The sequence below is a fragment of the Manis javanica genome, chromosome 7, assembly GCF_040802235.1.
Source record: "Manis javanica isolate MJ-LG chromosome 7, MJ_LKY, whole genome shotgun sequence".
NCBI classification, from domain to species: domain Eukaryota; kingdom Metazoa; phylum Chordata; class Mammalia; order Pholidota; family Manidae; genus Manis; species Manis javanica.
The window spans coordinates 74901751-74915935 of record NC_133162.1 but is presented as its reverse complement, the minus strand read 5'-3'; the positions used below and the strand labels follow the sequence as shown (position 1 = coordinate 74915935).

Here is a 14185-nt window from a genome sequence, read left to right as displayed (position 1 = left end):
TTGTTCCTTTTGTATTGGTCACACAGTTCTCTTAATATTGTTTCATTCCTGGAGATCCTTTTATCTTTCTCTGCGTCAGCTTCTATGCGTTCCTGTTTTCTGATTTCTATTCCATCAATGGCCTCTTGCATCTTATCCTTTCTGCTTAGAAATGCTTCCAGAGATTGTTTCACTTCTGTAGTCTCCCTCCGGGACGTCATCCCTTCGCCCTTGTATGTTTCTCTGCAGCTCCGTTAGCATGTTTATGATTTTTATTTTGAATTCTGTTTCAGGAAAACTGGTTAGTGGCCTATCTCCTCAGGGGTTGTGATTTTGGGTCCATATCAATTTTTCTGCGTTTTTCATGGCGATAGATATAGTTTGCGGAGCTGGCACATGTGACAGCTGGGAGAATGTTCATTCTTGTTGGTTTGTGGCCTTCTTCTCCTTGGAGAACAGTGGACCTCTAGCAGCTTGTGCTGGGCAGCTGCGTGCAGGCGGCTTTTCTGATTCTTGCCCGGCCGCTGTGGAGTTTAGCTCTGCAGTTGCTGTGCGCATGGCCTGCCTCAAGGGTGGCAGCTCTGATATCGCGGAGCTTCGTCACAGGGGAAACGTGCCCGGAGGCTGTTTATCTCCATTAGGTACCTCCCAGCTGCCCTGCTGCCAAGGGGGTTAGAGTGCCCAGAGTTCCCTGGGATTCCAAGCTTCTGAGCTAAGTGTCCCTGGATGCTTCCATCCCGCTGTGGTGTCTCTGGACCCTTCCGTCCAGCTGTGGTGTCCCCTGTCCCTTTAAGACTTACAAAAAGCTCTCGCTTTTCTTTGTACCTTTGGCTCTGGCTGCGGGTACCCGCTCACAGGTCTTTCTGTCCTGTTTCCATAGTTTCCAGCACCCCACGCACGCAGTGTAATCTGTGCTCTGGTGCGGATGGCTAGGGCTGGCTATTTAGCAGTCTTGGGCTCCCTGTCCCTTCACCTCTCTGACTCCTCTCCTCCCACCAGTAGCTGGGGTGTAGGACGCTCGGGGTCCCGCCATGCCGCGGCTTGTATCTTACTCCCTTCACAAGGCGCTGGGTTCTCACAGGTGTGGGATGTAGTCTGGATGTTGTCCTGTGTCTTCTGTTCTCTCTTTTAGGAATAGTTGTATTTATTGTATTTTCAAAAATATATGTGGTTTTGGGAGGAGATTTCCGCTGCTCTACTCATGCCGCCATCTTGCCTCCCTCTTCCAGTGTTTTTCAAACTGATGATATAGTCCATGTTGATTTCTGTAAGAAAACATTTAAAGAATTTTTTATTACATAAATAGTATAACCCTGTTTATAAATGAGGACTACACTGAGTGAATATGAATTATTTGGTATATTTTCTTCCAGTCTCTTACTGTGTGTGATTTTGTATTGATGTTCATAGTTGTGACACTCACAAATGTAGTTGCTATGTTACACTGGTTTTTATGTATAATAAACAATAATTATTAATTTTTAATGTGACACGTTTTATCTAAATTGAGTTTTGTTGTAATCTGTGGGTGTGATAGTAAAGAATAAATAGGGGAGAATTTTAGAATGTAAAGTCTGGGGCATTATAGTATCCAACCAAGTAATGTGAACAGTAATTTTCAAATGTCAGCTGTCCTAGAAACAAAAAGAACTTGTTTGGAATCTGAAGGTAGTGGGATAAGAGGTGGATGGGCATAGGGGAAGGTTGGCTAGTCATACCTGTGCAGTTCTTTGGACTTCGATGCTGACAGGTTAGAAGGATACATGCTTGACCACCATGTATTTTCTGGTATTAAGTCTTTTCCTCCCGTTGGGAATGAAATGGAGAGAACTTGTTTAAGTTTGTGTATATTTACCCCTAAAATGTTTCTTATTGTGGAACTAATTTATTGTTTTTAATATAAAACATTGAGATGCTACACAAAGTTGAACAATGATCTTTCCAGAGTATGTTTATGTTACCTGTACTTATAAATACATTCTCCCTTATTTTTGATAGTTCTGTAATATTGCATCATATTACTGTGTCACTCCTTTCTGGTTAGGACTTAGGCTGTGTCCAACCTTTAGCCATTATAAACAAAGCTGCATTTTTGTTGTTTCATCTTTACATGTGTGTGTGATCCTTATAAGGTAAATCCTTAGATTCCTCTTTCTCCCAGGGCTCTGATTCTGATGCCTGGCCCAAGAGCACGGGTGTCTTTCAGGATGAAGAACTCCTTTTCAGTCACAAGCTCTAGGACAATGACCCAGATGTTGACATTTTCTCCAGCACCAAAAAAACCAGGGTCAGTTACGAATGGCTCTCCATATCGTGACTTTGCTATTGTATTAGAAATTATCTCAGCTGCTCACCTTGTTCTTTGTAAATTGTTTTGGTTTGGATGTTGAATTTGAGTTTATACTCTATTCTAGTTGTTAGAGCCAAGTGTTGGGAGCCTGTTTGGGGATGATGAAGATGATGATATGTTCAGCTCTGCCAAGTTGAAGCCTTTGATACCAGCCTTTTGTTCTCAATACTGGTGGAGGAGTGGAAAGATTTCTGGGAAAGGAAATTAATGTCCAGTTACACGGTTAAGGAAAATACACGGAATTGTGGTGATTACCAGTAAATGAAAGGCAGATAACGTATTGTTCGTATTGTCCCCATCTTAAGTTCCCTAATAGTAAAGCATTAACTAACCCAGATTCTCTTAGTGTATTTTAAGTTTGTTTGGTTTTTAAGTTGCTTACTGAAAGACCAGTGCATAAAATATGGTGACTAACTATTCATGCCTTTCAGGTGCAGAACCTTAAATCTGAGTGTTAGCTTGCCTATGTGACCTTTTCCCCCTGCCCAGTAGATTTTATAAGTTCTGTTTTCTTTTTATCATAGAGAGGGCTCCTAAGAAAGTCAGTCTTTAGAATATTTCTGAAAAGCCGCCTCTGTGTTGGTTCAAAACCTTCATTTGAGAAGTGACTTTTAAAACGCAGAAACCAGAGCCTTTTTTTGCAATATGACTTTCTTTTAAAATTTCTAAGATACTTGATAGACTTTTGGTATTCTTTTTCTTTAAAGATACCTGAAAAGAAGGTAGTGAAAAAAGACCACTCTATTTCCTCTTTGAGGAACCAGAGCATATGGAGTCCACTCAAGGTATCAAAGAAAAAAGCGAATGGAAACTGGAAACACCTCAGGTTAGAACCGATCTCTTTAAGGACTTCTGGCTCTTGTTTGCATCCCAGTATAGAATAACTCCATCGTGCAGGCCCAAGGGTATTCAGAGTTCTCTTAATTAAGGGGGAAACAGCGACTAGGATGACCTCTTTTCCTTGACTGTATTTTTCAACCCTGCTCATCCAGCCCCTCCTCATTCCACACCCCAGTCCTATGAGTCTGTGCTTACTAATAATTTTTTGAAGTCCTTCCATTCAATTCCAAGATAAAGTTGAGGTATGGTGAAGAACCTTCTTCCCACCAGAACCCCTGGCTCTTCCTTTGGTTTACTTAGAATTAAATATCAGTCACATCCCGTTTCTTGGTTCCCCCTCTGTTACTGCTCCTGAGATCATTGCTGATAGGCGTCTGTCCTCAGCAGTCTTCTCTGTGGAGTGCTTCCTGAAGGCAGCTCAGAACTGGAGAGTGAGTACTGGGTCCAGCTGGCTGCTGCCCCTGGATGTCTCACTGAGGCCTCAGTGTCCTGAGCTCTGACAGCAAGGCTCTAGGACAAGCACATCCCCAGTGATTTGTCCCAAGTCTCAGCTGCTTTGGCTTCTAGAACCAGTGCATTAGGCTGTGTGTGAATTTCTGTGTGCTCTGTAATATTTGCCATGTGAGATTCCCAGCATGATAATTTCCCCAACTGGTCAGGTTTTGGTGCTCTGATACCCTAATAGTTTTAGGAATCCTATTCATGGTCTCCATCTCCCTTATTCTGTGTGCAGTCTGACAGCCTTCTACTTGCCCAGTGGATAAGGAGGCATACATAAGTGAAGTGATGTCAGTGAAATGTTGTGAGGCCCCAGGAGACATCTGAATGCCTTTCCCATTAGAGAACTACAGAAAGTGACAGCTTTCCTCATTCACACATTTATTTACAGGCATAAATTTAATCCAAGGAACATTTTCTATCCCCAGTGGGTTTTTAACTGACTGTAATTTCACACAGGACTCACCAGATCCCGTTCCATTTAAAACCAAAGAGCCATCCCCTCAGATCTGGAAAATACAAGTAATTATACCATGTCTGGAATCTTCATTGCCTGCCTTGTGGCATCTATAAACTTTTTGGGGTTTTTACTTTTGTCAGCTGCTGCTAGGCATTTTCTTATCTCTTCCCCACCCTCTAGTTGTTGCTGCTTGTGTGCTGTCTATAATGTCCTTTTTTTGGTCCCAGTGGTGGGTACAGGTAGCCTTCTGTTGTAATTCTAAGACTAGATCAGGAGACTATCCTGCATGTCTCTTTCTCCTCTCATAATATACGTTATGTACAATGAGTCTCTCACTGTGTGTCATAATAATAAGAACAGGCTGCTGTGTTTAAGAAAACATACAGAATAAGTGTCAATTTTCTTCTTTAGGCAGATTTAGCAATTAATCCAGCAGCCTTGCTGCCTGCAGTGACTCCCCAGATCTCTGGAACAAGGCCTGTTTTGCCTGAATTGGCTTTCCCTTTATCTGAACCTGGGAGGACCCACAGTCTGGGAAGTATGCCCACTCTTTCTGGAAGTGGGGAGGCCGGTGTGAGTTTTGATCTTCCAGCTCAGGCAGACACTCTACACAGTGCAAACAAGGTGATGCAACCGCCTCTGCTTGCTTGCTTCCCTTTTTTTTAACCAGAACAACTTGTATGTTTCTTCCTAGTCCATCTGTTACACACATTAGGCTGACCCTAACTCCCCATATGAAGGAGGCATCTGATCTTTCCTTCATCTTTTCTGTCCTCCTTCCACCTCCCTAACTCTCTGTCTACTTTCCCATTTGTTTGATTTACATCCTGATCAGTAGCCACACTGAAGTCCCACTACCTCCAGGCTCTCCTGCACTGCCACTTGAAAGGCTTCTAAACACAGAGCAGATCATGTCCCTCTCTGATGGTCTCTCACTGCCCTTTTGAGTTTGAGCTCCTCAGTTTGATATTAAAGCCTTTTATAATCCATGCTAACCAAAGCATCCAACTTTCCCACCAGTCGCCCCATACGGCGAGGCTAAACTACAGTCATATCAGGCACCATTCCCTGCACACACATTTCCCTGCCTGCTGCTGCCACCAGCCTGGCTGCTGCTTCAGGAACGCTCCTCCTCACGGACAGCTCTGCTCACACTTAACTGTCCCCATTGTATGTCCATGGCCCCTTTATCGAATATTAGTTGGCTATATATGTTTCAGTTAATGTTTGGAGTCTATTCAGTTCCATTGGTCTGTGGCTCTGTTCTTATGCCAGTACCAAATTGTCTTGATTACTGTGGCTTTGTAGTAGAGCTTGAAGTTGGGGAGTGATATCCGCCCCCCCACTTTATTCTTCCTTCTCAATATTGCTTTAGCTATTTGGGGTCTTTGGTGTTTCCATATGAATTTTTGAACTATTTGTTCCAGTTCATTGAAGAATGCTGTTGGTAATTTGATAGGGAGTGCATCGAATCTGTATATTTCTTTGGGCAGGATGGCCATTTTGATGATATTAATTCTTCCTAGCCACTAGCATGGGACGAGTTTCCATTTGTTAGTGACCTCTTTAATTTCTCTTAAGAGTGTCTTATGGTTTTCAGGGTATAGGTCTTTCACTTCCTTGGTTAGGTTTATTCCTATGTATTTTATTCTTTTTGATGCTATTGTGAATGGAATTGTCTTCCTGATTTCTCTTTCTATTAGTTTATTGTTAGTGTATAGGAAAACCACAGATTTCTGTGTGTTACTTTTGTATCCTGCAACTTTGCTGAATTTCGATATTAGCTATAGTAATTTCGGAGTGGAGTCTTTAGGGTTTTTTATGTACAATATCATGTCATCTGCAGATAGTGACAGTTTGACTGCTTCTTTACCAATCTGGATTCCTTGTATTTCTTTGTTCTGTCTAATTGCCATGGCTAGGACCTCCAGTACTATGTTGAATAACAGTGGGGAGAGTGGGCATCCCTGTCTTGTTCCCAATCGCAGAGGAAAGGTTTTCAGCTTCTCGCTGTTTAGTATAATGTTGGCTGTGGGTTTATCATATATGGCCTTTATTATGTTGAGGTACTTGCCCTCTATGCCCATTTTGTTGACAGTTTTTATCATGAATGTATGTTGAATTTTGTCGAATGCTTTTTCAGCATCTATGGAGATGATCATGTGGTTTTTGTCCTTCTTTTTGTTGATGTGGTGCATGATCTTAATGGATTTTCCAGTGTTGTATCATCCTTGCATCCCTGAGATGAATCCCAGTTGGTCATGGTGTATGATCCTTTTGATGTATTTTTGAATTCAGTTTGCTAATATTTTGTTGAGTATTTTTGCATCTACGTTCATCAGGGATAATGGTCTGTAGTTTTCTTTCTAATCTTTATTATGTCCCTCCTTCTGCTGACTTTAGGCGTCATTTGTTCTTCTTACTCCAATTTTGATAATTGTGTCTTTAGACTATTCATTTTGGTTTGTTCGTCCTTCTTAAAATATGCCTGGATTACTATATACTTTCCTCTTAAGACTGCTTTTGCTGTATCCCACAGTAGTTGGGGCTTTGTGTTGTTGTTGTCATTTATTTGCATATTTTGCTGTATCTCCATTTTAATTTGGTCATTGATCCATCGATTATTTAGGAGTATGTTGTTAAGCCTCCATGTGTTTGTGAGCCTTTGTGCTTTCTTTGTACAATTTATTTCTAATTTTATGCCTTTGTGGTCTGAAAAGTTGATTGGTAGGATTTCAATGTTATGGAATTTACTGAGGCTCTTTTGGTGGCCTAGTATGTGGTCTATTCTGGAGAATATTCCATGTGCCCTTGAGAAGAATGTCTATCCTGTTGCTTTTGGATGTAGAGTTCTATAGATGACTATTAGGTCCATCTGTTGTAGTGTGTTGTTCGTGCCTCTATGTCCTTATTTATTTTCTCTCTGGTGGATCTGTCCTTTGCAGTGAGCAGTGTGTTAAAGTCTCCCAAAATGAATGCATTACATTCTATTTCCTCCTTTAATTCTGTTAGTATTTTTTTCACATATCTTGGTGCTCCTGTTTTGGGTGCATATATATTTATAATGGTTATATCCTCTTGTTGGACTGAGCCCTTTATCATTATATAATGTCCATCTTTATCTTTTGTTACTTTCTTCATTTTGAAGTCTATTTTGTCTGATACTAGTATTGCTACACTTGCTTTTTTCTCTCTGTTGTTTGTACGATATATCTTTTTCCATCCCTTGACTTTAAGTCTGTGCAGGTCTTTGGGTTTGAGGTGAGTCTCTTGTTAGCAGCACATGGATGGGTCTTGCTTTTTTGTCCATTCTATTACTCTCTGTCTTTTGATTGGTGCATTCAGTCTATTTACATTTAGGGTGATTATTGAAACGTATGTACTTATTGCCATTGCAGGCTTTAAGTTTGTGGTTACCAAAGGTTCACGGTTAGCTTCTTTACTATCTTACTGTCTAACTTAACTCGCTTATTGAGCTATTATAAACACGGTCTGATGATTCTTTATTTCTCTCCCTTCTTATTCCTCCTCCTCCATTCTTCTTATGTTGGGTGTTTTGTTCTGTGCTCTTTTTAGGAGTGCTCCCATCTAGAGCAGTCCCTGTAAGATGACCTGTAGGGGTGGTTTGTGGGAGGCAAATTCCCTCAACTTTTGCTTGTCTGGGACTTGTTTAATCCCTCCTTCATATTTAAATGATAATCGTGCTGGATGCAGTATTCTTGGTTCGAGGCCCTTCTGTTTCATTGCATTAAGTATATCATGCCGCTCTCTTCTGGCCTGGTATGGAGGACGCTCCCTTGCTGTGGGCGTGGCCAGCCTCAGGCCGCTGCTCTGCTATGGCAGGGCCCCAGAGGGGTAATGATCAGGGGGGCTGTTTGGCTGTTTACCTCCGTGAGGGGTCTCACAGCTGTTGTCCAGGGGGTTAGTGCGCCCAGAGATCCCTGGAATTTCCAGCTGCTGGACTGTGATCCGGGATGCTTCTGTCCAGTTGTGGGGTCCCTGTCCCTTTAAGACTTTCAAAAAGCACCCGCTTTACTTTGTCCCAGGGTCGCCGGCTGCGGGACCCCCTCACAGGTCTTACTGTCCTGCTTCCCTGGTTTCCAGGACCCCACGCATGCACTGTGTGTCTGCGCTCTGGTGCGGATGGCTGGGGCTGGGTGTTTTGCAGTCCTGGGCTCCCTCTCCCTCCCTGGTCTGACTCCTCTCCTCCCGCCGGGAGCTGGGGTGAGGGACCTCGGGTCCCGCCGGGCTGCAGCTTGTGTCTTACCCCTTTCACCAGGCGCTGGGTTCTCGCAGGTGTGGATGTAGTCTGGCTGTTGTCCTGTGTCTTCTGGTCTCTCTTTTAGGGATAGTTGTATTTGTTGTATTTTCAAAAATATATATGTTTTTGGGAGGAGATTCCCACTGTCCTACTCATGCCGCCATCTTGGCTCCCAGTGTCTTGAAAACTTTTTTTTTAATCATCATATCAACATTTGATTTTTGCCACTGCAGAGCAGGGTCAAAGTCAGAGGAAAGCGCAGACCACAGACCCGCACAGCTCGGCAGTTGGCTGCCCTGGAGTCCAGTGAGGCTGAGGACGTGAGTGTCCCCAGGAGATATGTTGCACAATTGGCAGATGGCACCATTTCACCAGATGGCTGTCAGCCACAGCCCAGAACACGTGGTGGAAAAGACTCTGAGGAAGCTGTGGCAACTGCTACTCCACCTTGGGCAGGTGTTCCCGTGCTTGGAATGTATGGAAACTCCTTTGCGAAATCTTTTGGTCAGCCTCTTGAGAATGACATTTTTGATTTGGAGGACATTTTTTCCAAGGGCCCTGGTTCTCAGTCCACTGGGAGAAAAACAGTCTTGGTGAAGGCAGCAGAGAGCCTAGGTACACCTCCAGGGGGAAGTAAAGAAAAGAGCTCCGTGTTTCCTGCTCTAGGTGAGGCAGGCAGTGATGATGATCTCTTTCAGTCTGTTACACCAAAACCAGCAAAGAAAACAAATCCCTTCCCTCTCCTGGAAGATGAGGATGATCTCTTTATAGACCAGAAGGGTAAGAAAAATGAGTCAAAATCCAACCATCAGCAGGATGTCATCTCAAAATCACAAGATATTTTTGAGGTAATAAGACATAAAAATACGTTTTGTGCTTGGTTCTATGTTAAGGGAAAAATACCTGATTGGCTTATTTGATGACATTAATGTACATTACATTTGCATAATTAAGATTGCATTAAGCTTGTTTCATTGCTATCTGATCACTATTTGGTTTGTAACTACAATAAGGTTTTCTTATTAATAACTCTGAAACTTACCTAGAAGTAGTATTTTGTTTCATGTAGGGGGTAGTTCCTGGTTAGCCATAACCACTGGTACAGGTCTTGGTTTTTGTCATTTTTACCAGAATGTCAGTGCAGCTTCCTTGGCATGCCACTCTGACATATATCAACCACTATTGGTACAGCTTGAGAGTTGAACCTCAGGTTTGTGGGAAAACAGGCCCTGGCTGGGGCTGACGATTTAGTGCAGCGGTAAGGCCTTCAGTGGTCAGGTACTCTCTGGCGGGGGTTCACTGAGCATCCAGAAACGGGCACAGGGAGAACGAGAACCGGCACTGTGCTCCTCAGAGTTCTTAGGGAGGAGCGGGGGCTACAGGCAGGGCCACAGATAAATAAGAAGTTTTCAGACAAAGTTAAGTGTCATAAAGAAAACAATCCAAGGCCTTGGGACAAGAATGACCAATAGGGATGGGAGGAGCTCCTGCATGTGGAGTGGTAGAGAAGGCCGCTCCGCAGAGCTGGCGTTTGAGCTGAGACAGGCCTGAGAAGGACCAGGGCTGGCAGAGATCCTGGAATAGTGCATTCCAGGCTGAGGGGGCAGTTAAATCAAGTTTTTTTTTAATTTAAAATTGTTTCATTTTTTAGCTTAACAAGGATGATATATTTGCTACAGAAGCAATTAAACCCTCACAGAAAACAAGAGAGAAGGAAAGAACATTTGAGTCTAACTTGTTTGATGATAATATTGACATCTTTGCTGACTTAACTGTAAAACCAAAAGAAATGTCCGAAAAGAAAGTGAAGCCAAGTCTGTATTTGCTGATGATATGGGTAAGTTTGGTTGTCTTCATATGACATAGAAAGTCATTCATTCAGTGACTTGATTATTTCTCCTGCTACCTTTGTCTTGGCCCTTGCCTGGACAGTGCACCCCAGTGGGTTTCCTTTGGCATGCTATCTAACCCTGAGTTAGGCTAAGGATGGACAAGTGAATGGATTAGTCATTTTGGTGAAACAACTTTTGGGTATGATGGACATGAAGGAATTTGAAGGGGCAGAATCTGATTTTTAAGTATAATTTAGTTTATATCTTAGTACACCCACTGCCAATTACCTGGAACACTCTGATTATGAAAGGAGACCAGAAACTACCCCACAGGCTAAAGTATATTGAGGTGGCTGTCTCGGGTGTGAGGTATTTGATTGAGTCAGAGTCCTAACAGGATAGTGAGCATCAGTGGTTTAGAGAATGGAGGGGCGGTGCAGGAGAGCAGGACTATATAGGAAAGCAGGTTATAACTCATACATTGCATTTCACCAACAATCTCTGTGTGTAAACATACTCATTTTCTTTCCATGGTGTAACTACTTTACTGAGGGCCAATCCAAATGTCCCATAAACCTAAATGTACAGCTTCTGGTATGTTCTGTGTCGGTAGATAGAGCTTGAGTTGAGGCCAAATACCCATTTATTACTTTTCCCCTTCCTCCCCCAGGGGTTGATCTGGGGGTTAACTGGGAGAAAGCTGGTATTGCAGGGCCACACTGGGACTGTTCCCTACATGAGCCTTGTGCTTTGTCTCCATGTGCTTCCCGTCACCTGGGGTGCAGAAGAAACTTCTTTTGTTTTATTATAAAAAAAGTAATGCATGCCTGTTTTAATAAAACACTGGTGTCAGTGGAAAACTGAGCAGGAATGGAGTCATCAAGACTTACATTCTTAGCACTTACATAGATATGCCGCAGATTGATGCATTTATTCTAAAAGAGGGCAACTCCTATTTTGAATTTCCCGTTGCTTACTTTTATTGCTCTTAAAATCCAATGGGAAAAGGTTGAATGAAGTACAATGTTACATATCATAAAGTTGGAGTGGATTGGAGATCGTTTTCTTTTCCCTTTCCCTCTCTTGCATATGTACATATATACCTTTGTAGCTGAGAAAATTGTGCTTAGAAAGAACCTATGACTGGTATGTGAGTCAAATAGTTAGTTGCAGAGCCAGGACCAAAATCTAGGAGGCTTGACTCTGTCATAGTGTTTTTTGGTCCCATACTGTTACCAGACTTGAGTCTTTTGTGATTTGTGTAGATGCACCTTAAAAGCACTCATTTTCTTGCCTATTCACATCTCTTTTTCTTTCTTTCTTTCTCTTTTTCTTTTTAAAGATGACTTACGCTCCTCTGGTGTCCAGGCTAAGAAAACCAAACCGAAAAGTCGATCCTCACAGGCAGTGCCTGAACTAAAAATCTGAAAAGAAGGTGTCAGACATATTTGATGATCCCTTGAATGCTTTTGGAGGCTAGTAGAATGGACAGGGTATCATATCTAACCCTTCAGCTGCATCTTTGAGTTAATGATGCTATCTTAGGTGCCCATTGTCTTAACTGAATTATAAAAGCAAATACTGAAACAGCTAACTTACCTCTTATCCAGTGTACTTTGTATTTTTCTACAGTGGTTTTAATCATGGCTTAATACTGCAAAACAAAAATAAATGTTTCACAATGTTGTTGGGGTATTTTCATTGTTTTTTTCCCCTTTAAACTATATTTTAATTAGCCTTGGTAGGATCACAGTATGATTTAGGGCATGTTGGACAATAAATATATTTGTACCTTTCGTGGGTGGGCAGGGAATCCTAGATGTAGAAGATGCCAGACAAATGGCCAGGAGTCTTTCTAACCTGAATGGGAGCCCGAGCTTAGTCAGAGCGTGGACAAGTAATAAAGAAAGAAGATGTGAGATTATATACTTCACGATTCTTTGCAATAGGAGAGGGGGATTTCCTCTGATTCCACTGTATTCTGAAGATGCCTGTACAGTTTCACTGAAGCCAGGTCTGGTAAATTATGGCATTCTACTGTCTTTTTTTTTAAATAAAGTTTTATTGGAACACACTATATCCATTCATTTACATATTATTTATGGTTGTTTTTACCCTACCTACAATACTAGAGGTTAAATAGTTGTAACAGTGGATAGCCCACAAAGCCTAAGATACGTTTTCTACCTGGCCCTTTACAGAAACAGTTTGCTGACCCTTGCTCTAAGGCATCCATTGCCATTCCTTGGAGCTTTGCATTATATTGTGAAAGAAGCAGAATGAACCCATGTAATGCTAGGGAGAAGTGCTGAGGGTGGAAATGTCAGCTCCTGGAGCAGCACTGTTCCATAGAACTCTACATTGATGGGAGTGTTCTGTAACTGTTCTGTCCAGTGTGGTAGCCACTAGCCTGTGGATGACTGCTCCCCCCCACCCTCTCCAGTCTGTGTTTCCTATGCTGTGTCATCTTGGTGCTGAGTATTCAATCTATACCACGGCACAAACTTTGTAGGCAGGCCCAGTTGGTTTCACCAGTCCCGAAACCACCGACTTCTTCTTTGGGCACTTTTAAGATTGAACTGGGAGTTGTTCATGCTCAAGAGTCAAAAGAATTTGTACAGCTCTCACAGATCAGCTGTTTGCCCTACTGTGTGCTAGGAGAGCGACTTGATGGCAGAGGTGGGTGCTTACTAGTTGCCTACTCCTTTTCCCTGTCCCTTTTGTCCACCTACCTTCTGTCTGCTAGGTTACTTGTGTACATAGTTTTCTGCTCCAAGTCTGGGCCTACTGTGGGGCTGACTCACAAGCATTTGTTAAACATGCTGCTTTTTTTTTGGAGTGATGGAATCTAATGGTCCACCATTAAGATTGATTCCAGGGAATTTATGAGACAGTTGAGTCAGAAAATATGTCAATTGCTATTTTGAGAGGTTTGAAAGTGGGAGGGAACCTAATGGTCCAGTTGTAGGTACTTTGCATGTTATTTTATTTGGTGTCTATAACTACCAGATAGGTAATGGCCTCAATTTACAGATAAGACAGAAATCTGGAAGCAGTGCAGAATAATGGAACAAGTTTGGGTTTTTGTATTGAGACCTAGATTTAAATCTGCTTCTCCCACGTAAGAGTTTATTGAGTATACGCAAATTGTTTTACCACTCTTAGTGTCTATTTCCTTTCATGTCTAGTAGGGGTTTCAGTACCAACCTTGCAGGAATGTGATGGGAGAGAATATGCAAAGTCCCTTGTTAACTATAGAATACTTGAAAAATGGTAGATGATGATAATGAGAAAGAATAATTTGGCCAAAGTAACAGAGCGTCCAGTGTTGGAACCCAAGGCTTTAAATTCATCTACCAGACTCCAAAGCCTCCATGCTCTCAGTCATCCCTGACAAGTGGGGAGGCAGGTTGAGAAAATTTTTGATTAAGTAAGATCCAGTTCATCTAGGCACTATTTTAGAGTCTAGTATGAAAAGATAATCATCTCTGTCTTCAAGGGGCTGCAGTCTATTCAGTGTTGGAGTTTAAGAAGGAACAGTGGAAGAGAGCCTAAAGATGAATGAAAACCCCATGCCTCATCATAAACCTTCCTGTATGCTCAATAGTTTGTTGAATTGTGGAGATAAATTGGGGGATGGGGTCTTAGAAGGAGAAAGGGCAGAGATTGGGTGCTGGGGTTCATCTTAGACTTGTTGCTCTGAGCCAAAAGATGAAGATGAGTGAAATTGCTGTGGGAGGAAGATTATGTTCATTGTCAGCTGAGTAATCCACCTAGTCAAACAGGCCAGTTTGCTAGGAAAATCTTCAAAGGTTGCATTTGGAACACTTGTGAGAAACAGGGAGAAAGGAGTGGGGGACTGTTTTCAGGTTGGAAGGTTTGTCAGTAGCTTGGGAATTAATGCGGGGCGTGGGGGTAGGGGGTGGAAATGGGAAGCCGGGTGGCTGGGCTTACCCAAAGCTGGG

General features: G+C 42.4%; 2 protein-coding genes across 2 annotated transcripts in view; both read left to right on the top strand.

Moving 5' to 3' along the window:
* LOC118969541 (WASH complex subunit 2-like) overlaps positions 1–11906 on the top strand; it is a 79784-nt gene extending 67878 nt beyond the window's left edge. Inside the window, 11 exon segments of the mRNA XM_073241163.1 lie at positions 2141–2266; positions 2394–2480; positions 3037–3091; positions 3094–3155; positions 4127–4189; positions 4539–4751; positions 8622–9236; positions 10040–10190; positions 10193–10225; positions 11563–11645; positions 11647–11906. Coding sequence (XP_073097264.1) covers positions 2141–2266; positions 2394–2480; positions 3037–3091; positions 3094–3155; positions 4127–4189; positions 4539–4751; positions 8622–9236; positions 10040–10190; positions 10193–10225; positions 11563–11645; positions 11647–11700 — 1542 coding nt within the window. The 3' untranslated portion in view covers positions 11701–11906.
* A 193-nt stretch (positions 11907–12099) lies between these two features.
* The window catches only part of LOC140850431 (AN1-type zinc finger protein 4-like), a 77413-nt gene continuing 75327 nt past the window's right edge, over positions 12100–14185 (top strand). The window contains exon 1 of the mRNA XM_073241160.1: positions 12100–12899. The gene's annotated coding sequence lies outside the window, so the exon portion shown is untranslated. The remainder of the gene's footprint in view (positions 12900–14185) is intronic.